At 50.3% G+C, this 7329-nt stretch overlaps 1 protein-coding gene across 1 annotated transcript in view; it reads left to right on the forward strand.

Moving 5' to 3' along the window:
- Nucleotides 1-6540: 6540 nt before the first annotated feature.
- NGA_0187300 (uncharacterized protein) overlaps nucleotides 6541-7329 on the forward strand; it is an 818-nt gene continuing 29 nt past the window's right edge. Inside the window, exons 1-2 of the mRNA XM_005854436.1 lie at nucleotides 6541-7116; nucleotides 7265-7329. The exon at nucleotides 7265-7329 is cut by the window's right edge and continues 29 nt beyond it. Of these exons, the coding sequence (XP_005854498.1) occupies nucleotides 6586-7116 (531 nt within the window). The 5' untranslated portion in view covers nucleotides 6541-6585 and the 3' untranslated portion in view covers nucleotides 7265-7329. The remainder of the gene's footprint in view (nucleotides 7117-7264) is intronic.

The following is a 7329-nucleotide window of genomic DNA, read 5'->3' on the forward strand; positions in this document are numbered from 1 at the left end:
AAAGAATGGGAGGGCAGCCGTTGACAGCAGCTGCTGCGGCGGCTGCGGCGGCTGCGGCTGTCACCGCTCCTGTGGGAGAGGCACAGGAAGTGGTAAACGGATCGAAGCTGTCGATCGCTGAGAGGGACATGGGCGAGAGGAGGGAGACTCCGTCAAAATCATGCCACAAGTCAAAGACGTAGTCTTTTGGGCTAAAAGGAGGAAGCGGATGGCCTTGGCCCAAGGGCTGGTAGTAAGTTGGATTCAGGTTGCTATCATGTACCCCCCCGGACGCCGTCGACCTTCCGTCTCCAGCCCCTGTGTCCTGAGCCTGCAACACCGGTTGAGGATCGGGCTGCAAGGCATGCAGTGGTTGCGCGTAAGTCTTCTCGGATGGGATGTATGCCCGTTCATTGCCATCCAAAGCATTTTCTTGCGCTGCCGTTGTGCCCGTCAGGCTGACGTGCCCGGCCGCTGCATGCGGGGCACCGGCGGGAATGGAAACATGGGCCACGGCATTCTCAACGCAGACCCGAGCATCTGAGGGTGTAGCATTGTCCGATGTAGTGTCGAGGAAGGCACAAATTTCTTGCTCGTCCCTCGACGCATTTGAAGCAGAGGTAGTGTCGGAGGAAGAAGGCGAACCTGTCGAAGACGTCGTCCAGGCGGAGGCAAGCGATGCCGTAGATGCCGCAGAATAGGGGGATGCTTGAGAAGTGGCACACGTAAATTCAGTGTTCCAGGCGCTCATGGCTGTATTTGGATCGAAGTTTTTGATCTGTGACAGTCTGTATGGAAGAGGTAATCAATGTGGTGCGAATGGGTGTAACCGATGCATGGGGCGCAAAGCCATCCAGAAAGCTTCCATATGGGCGTATGTTGCTCCCTCAGGCGACGGATTGATAGTAGAACTAGTCAGACTTGATGTTTAATAGCACCGGCACATTTTCTGAGCATGTTGGCAGTACTTGGGAAGAACTGTACGACACAAGCATCAAGGGCTCAAATCAAGAAAGGAAGTCAAGACTGGTGATTTCGAAGAAGGCACGTATAACGACAACATGACCTTTCGTACAACGGCTACCCTCCGCAGTCGCACGAAGGGTTGGGATGCCCCGCCCCGACCCGTGGAACACGAGTACATTGATTAGACGTTTCTCAATGAGGTCCTGCCAAGTGCGTACACTGTACGTAACTTAGCTCAAAAACAGGTCTCTTGCAAAAAAATGTTGATGATGTTTTAATTTAACACATATTTGCACGATTGGTGGGAAAAATACATCGATTTACGACTTGAAAGCAGCCTAACTAGGGTCAGGAGGTATGTTCCGGTCGGCACAACGAGCCGTTATTTTTCAAATTTTTGCTTCCGTTGTCGAGACCGTGGTTATTATTCAAAGCCACCAACTCCACATGTTGGCCGCGTCACCATGATGATCATGCCATCATGCAAGTCATTTTTTATACTTACGTACATAATGACAAGGCGCGAAGAAATTTTGCGACATGTTTGTAAGTGCATATCGAAGTGACATTTCTTTCGTTTCTCTCTTCGCCTTCAGAACTTGAGGTTTTCTCAGCCTCTCCCTACAAAGATACTTCAATTTAAGCTTGTTGGTATAAATATTATAATCAATAATAAATTTATTGTTAATAATAATAACAATATTATTATGTTCTACTCAAACCACAAGATATTTATCAGTCCCCCTTCCAAGCTTTCAAATTTTATCAAGATGCCCGGGATATCGACATGTTGGTCCTGTTAAGTATTTACTTGAATTAGCTCCTATACTGCAAACCTTGAAGCATACATAATGGCTAATCGAGCAAAATTACAGTATATCGCCTTTCCCCATTCATATTCAAGCATCAACCGCATCTTTCCCACATGTTGACTTCTCCATGTCAGGCCACTGTCGGTCCCTTCATCGTCTCGCTCTTTGTTCCTGCATCACTCCCATTCCTCTTCATTTCTTCGCTCTCTCATCCTTGCCTCTTCCCCTCACGCAGGTTACGCCCTTTGTCCATCATCTGTTGCCTCTCTTCATTTTCATAAGCGTCGGCTGCTTTTGCGACTGTTCACTCCGGCCATTAAGTGCTCAGACTCTTCCCCCGAACGACCGTGTTTGTCTCACTCTCTGATATCCACGTGGTCCATCCTTTCAACTCCCCTAAGGCATCATTTTGAAACCCTATTAATGAATAACATGGCTGAAAGGCATGAGAAAATGGAGAATATCATCAACGCGCGGAGTACTTATCAACAGATCTAATCAGCTTAGGCATTCTCCGCATGTAAATCATGGTAAGATGTGTTGTAATAAAATGTTCCGGGGCTCGCTCGCTCATCATCCTCCGCTCCTTTTGGTTCGCTTTCTATTTTACAAATGCTGCGCTTAATGCGCCGCATACTCTTATACACCCCCAATGGTTATCTTCATCAAGTGTCTCACCACCCTTTTCTTCTCCCTATCTTTCCAATCCCTCTCCCAATTCACCCAAATTAGTCGCCAGCCTTCGCATGCAGTCTGACAACAAAGATCATGGACGATCACTTTACAACAAGAAAAGATGACGCCTTTACAGTTACTAAGTCAGCCCAATCACTGCTTTACAAGCAGCAGGAAAAAGCGAGCCTTTGAGAAATCTGTCGAGAGAAATCACACGACATGCTTACAGCTGCCTCACTTGACTTGATGGCCTTACGACAATTTTGTGCGTCACAAGCGTCACGCATAATGCGGCTACTTTTCCTAGCAAAGGGGATGGGGATCTAAATCCTCGGAGTAGACACAAACCACTCTCTTCTTTCTTTAAGCATGAGAAGTCTTTATCTCAATTAAGATGGCACCTGAAATGCGTCCCATCTTTGGAATATGAAATCGATTTTCTCAAACCCATCTTTGAGGACCTTAAATGGCGATCACACACCGGATTGCTCAATCCTGGACGACCTCTGGAAGTCTTCGTAGGGTCGGTTGATTCTAGGTTAATCCCTGATCATATTTGCCCCGGCAATAGCTTAACATGTCTTCCCCTTCATTGAACATTTCATTTATTGGTAGCCTGTAAAGTGTAGTTTATCCGAGTCGCCAAACTCTTCGCTAATGATACAAAAGGACAAATTCCCTTAAAAGGATGAATCAATGTACCCGACGGCCTCCGCGGCGGCAGAGTTTCTGGGTACGTGCAAAAATTCAATTTACCGTCCCTCCATCTCCCGCGGTAAAGCTTCGGCTCCCAAGCCGAATAAAAAGTCTAACAGACATTCAAATGTACTTAACGATCATAAGATCATTATCATGTCAATTTTGTTTCCGAAACGAGGCGCTCTGATGTGTTGGGGGCATGCGAAGGCTGCGCCGTAGCCCATGAGATTCCTCCGTGCATCCGTTACCCATCCTCACGATCAAGCCGCAGGGCAAAGGTCGGACTCCTGAGTACAGGGATCGAGACACATGACCCACAACCTGGATGACGATGTATATAAACATACAAGCCTGATAAAGCACTTTGTGTCATATTTATTGTGCTGTGCATGGGCTTGACGGACTGTATCGGCGGCCCATACACCCTGCGACGTAGGCCCATGTGTAACACCCCGATCACGCCCTTCTCAATTTCATTTGCTGATCTCCTGTGTATAGTCAGCCTGGTTTCTTCACAGCCTTTCATGCGACTACTGTTTTGAATGTTAGCCAATTTGTAACTTCTGGTAATCTTCTTATTCTATTGACTTATTCTGAGCCTTTATATTCCGCCTTCACTGCAGAAATCCGTAGCCCTCCGCCTAGTCGGCGCATCCACTTCGTTTTCCCGGAAGCAACCACTTTTGCATTGCGATTGTGTGCATTTTTCTTCTTCAACGCCTTTGTGTGCAATTCACACCGCTTTTTCCAAGACGGGGAAGCTACTCTTTCACATTTACCTCTGAATAATCGATAGATTCGGCTAAGACATGGAGCGACCGCTGCCCACAAGGAATTCGGAAAGCCACCCCATGTCACTATCACCTTCCCCCCTATATGAAGAAATCTCACCAGAGACAGCAGCCAATACGTACCCTGTAATCTCCGTTCCCAGCATTGGGCAGAGGAGATGCAACCCGAAAAGGCACCGACCACGCCCGAGCTGTGTTCCCGCCCTGGTCCCCGACTCCTTGGCCGTTCAAAATTTTCTTAAGTCCATGCGGGACACGCTGCCCTCATCACGGAAACGTCCCGCACCGTCCTCGTACTCAAGGCCAGGTCTCCTCTCCTCTGTCACAGCTGGGCCAGAGAGGCAAACGAAGAATGCCCGAGCCCTCTCCCTGCACCCACTGCGGCAGGACACCACCTCTCCTCCTGCCCAGCACGTAAACTTTCGGCCCATCCAAGAATCTTTCCTTTTGGAAGTATGCATGCTGCCCTTTTTCATGAAACAAGGTTTTTCCCACGTACAGGCTGCTGACCTGCGCTGTCAAAAAGAGTACAGGGGCGGCAACACGAAGGACATAGCTAGGACGAGCAGCAAGCCTGTGGACCGACACTGCTTCCCGCATGGACGGCGCGCGGGGTACACTACTGAGAGGACCAAGAGACCGCTGGAAGGAAACCTTTCGAGCGGGGGGGCTCCAGGGGGAAAGGAGGGTGTACGCAAGCGATTTGAATTCCAACGTGTGATCTCCCCCGCCGACAGCACGGCCACCACGTGCAGCGACGTGTCCATCCTCTGCGACGATACCTTGGGTGGATATGGAAGCGCTGGCACTGGCTCCTCCCCCCCCCTCTCGGGACGTGGGCGGCCCATGGCCAAGACTGACCGGGCCCCCACCCAGTCTGCGGCCTCCTCCTTGTCTTCCCCCTGTCCTTCTTCTACGAGCAAAGCCTGCGCCGCGGCAGCCTTCCGCTCCCCGGTTGCTACGGAATCCACGCAGTGCAGGGGAAAGACCACGCCTTCGGTGCCTCCCCATGCTTTGGCAGTGAGCAGCAAGGAAGCCCAGAGGTGCGCGTCGGCCGGCCGTTCGACCTCATCCGCCTTTACCCCTTTCCATTCTCCCCGCTCCTCGGTGCCCTCTCTCTCTTGCACGAATATGGGACCGCTCCTTTCTCCTTCCTCCTCGTCTCCCTGCTCGTCACCCCTGTGGGAAGGGGTCTCCATCACCCATCCTTCCCCAGCGCCGATCTCACTCGTCTGTCATACGCACCCGTCGGCACAAGACAGTCTCTGCGATGCAGCGTGGGAGGAAGCGCGCTGTGTCATTATGGGTGGGAAACAAAGCATGGAAAACCTAGGAGAGGAGGAAGATATCTTAGCCCTGTGCGACGGCATGGACGCCTTTTGGGATTCTTTTTTGTACGAAGAAAAGAGGAGGAAAGGAGAGGACGAGGAGGGCAAGGATGCGATGAGGGAAGGCTCAGAAATGGACGAGCTCAAAGAAATTTTCACCGCCTTGGAAGGCCCCGAAAGAGGGGACGTGAGAGAGGGGGAGGACGGCAGCGGGGCTTGGTTCTAGGCCAGGGGAGGCTTGGACACGTAAAAAAGTAAAGTGGTGCGGGCTTCGGAAAAACAACTGGGACCAAAGAAAACGACAGCCGTGATGGGTACGGATGGATAGCGTCGCAAGCAGACATTCTTGAAGTGACGAAGTTTAGCGGAGACCGTGGTGTGCGGCCAAAAACAAAGATTTCCTGTCCTGTGAATATGCACGTGTGGACCCCTGTGCTTACCAGGTCCAAGTCGAGGCTGCAAACATGCTTCGCTCGATGAAAAAGAGCGATCTCCATATTTATATTTTGCCAGAAATATTTGGTTGGCGAATCTAATTGAAAGGTTCAGTGACATGAGGTAAGAATTGAATGATTGGGCATCGGAAGATATCAAGCAGGAAATGATGAAGTCCATTCAGGATTCTGGTCTTGGGTACAAGCTAATGGAGGTTGAGGGGGTGAATGTTTATATAAAAATGAATGGCCTCGGGATGGAGGAGATCACGACATAACTGATGAGGGTCTTTGTTGAGACTCCGTGTACTTTTACGCGGGAGAATGTGTGTAATTTGCGCGGTTTGCGCAATTTCTACTAAATAGTTTTCACGCGCGTGACGCGAAATGCTGGATGTATTGTTCGACAACATCGTTGCTACTTATCCATCTTTCGCTGGTCACTGGGGTTTCATTAGCATTCAATGCAACGATAACTTGCTTTTCTGTCAGAGTTACTCGCTTCACGATTCTTCATGATTTTTACATCATGATTGACGCGAATTTTACATGAATAGAAGAAATTGGGCGCAAAAGGGTTCGGTAGCCCGAGGGGAGGGCGACGACGCTTGGACGTGTGAGGGGGTGGAGCAGCATCATGATACCCGGATATTCAGAGGTTCCCGAAGAAAAAAGCGTGAGAATTGTGTCTGGTTTGGACCGTGCTGATGTACGAATACGTTCGATAGGTAGGGGATGGCCAACACGATAATAATACGCTCCATGAATTTTTATGTTTTTTGTGTCCATATTATCGGGAAAGCAACAAAGAGAATACTCAGCTGCCTCACCTCCTGGGTCCCCGTTGCACACATATACAGCATTCAAAAGCTCACGAAGACGCCCCGCATACTTCACGGTCATGAGGTCGTTGCACCAAGGCAACGAGATGCCAAATGCGGAATGGGAGTTGGACAGGTCCTCGTGGCCTATCGTCCACGGGTCAAGGGAGTCTTTAGACTACACCTCTCTCCCCACACCCCTCACAGCGGCCTTGCACTTTTACAATTCTCAAGGTCTGTCTCCTTCGGCTCGCGCCGCTTCCTCCTTCACCATGTTGCGAGATGACACCGAGGGCGTCGATGACAAAAAAGGTGAAGAAGAGGAGGGAAAAGTGTACCGACGAGTCATCGATGCCATGCGGGAACTCCTCCTGGCAAAAGGCCAGGAGGACGGTGCCAGAGCAGTCGAGGATGCGATACACGCGTACATGAGAAAGGGAGGAAAGCGATTTTCCATGGCAAATGCGAATCCTGTTTCTATCATCACTGAGCGAGTGAATGAGCAGGAGCAGCGCTTGTGGACGAGTGGATTTAAGCATGTCTTAGTCTTTCGACAAGTTCTCGGGGCTCCGACCCTTGAGGTGAGGAGGGAGAAGGCAGGTCACTATTGACCGCCCAACTTTCTTTCTTTTTCTCATCCCTTCTGTGCCCCATCCCATTACTTCCCGGACCGGCGGCTTTATTAGAGGGCATCCAGCCCTCGCCCTCCCCATAACGCCTCCTCATGCATGACCTATTCCTCCCTTTCTTCCCTCCTAGTTGCTGGCCGAATACGAGCACGGGGGCTTCGATTTCCATTACCACGGGTCGTACTCGTTTGTAGC

The sequence above is a fragment of the Nannochloropsis gaditana genome (genome assembly GCF_000240725.1).
Source record: "Nannochloropsis gaditana CCMP526 unplaced genomic scaffold scaffold506, whole genome shotgun sequence".
NCBI classification, from domain to species: Eukaryota; class Eustigmatophyceae; order Eustigmatales; family Monodopsidaceae; genus Microchloropsis; species Microchloropsis gaditana.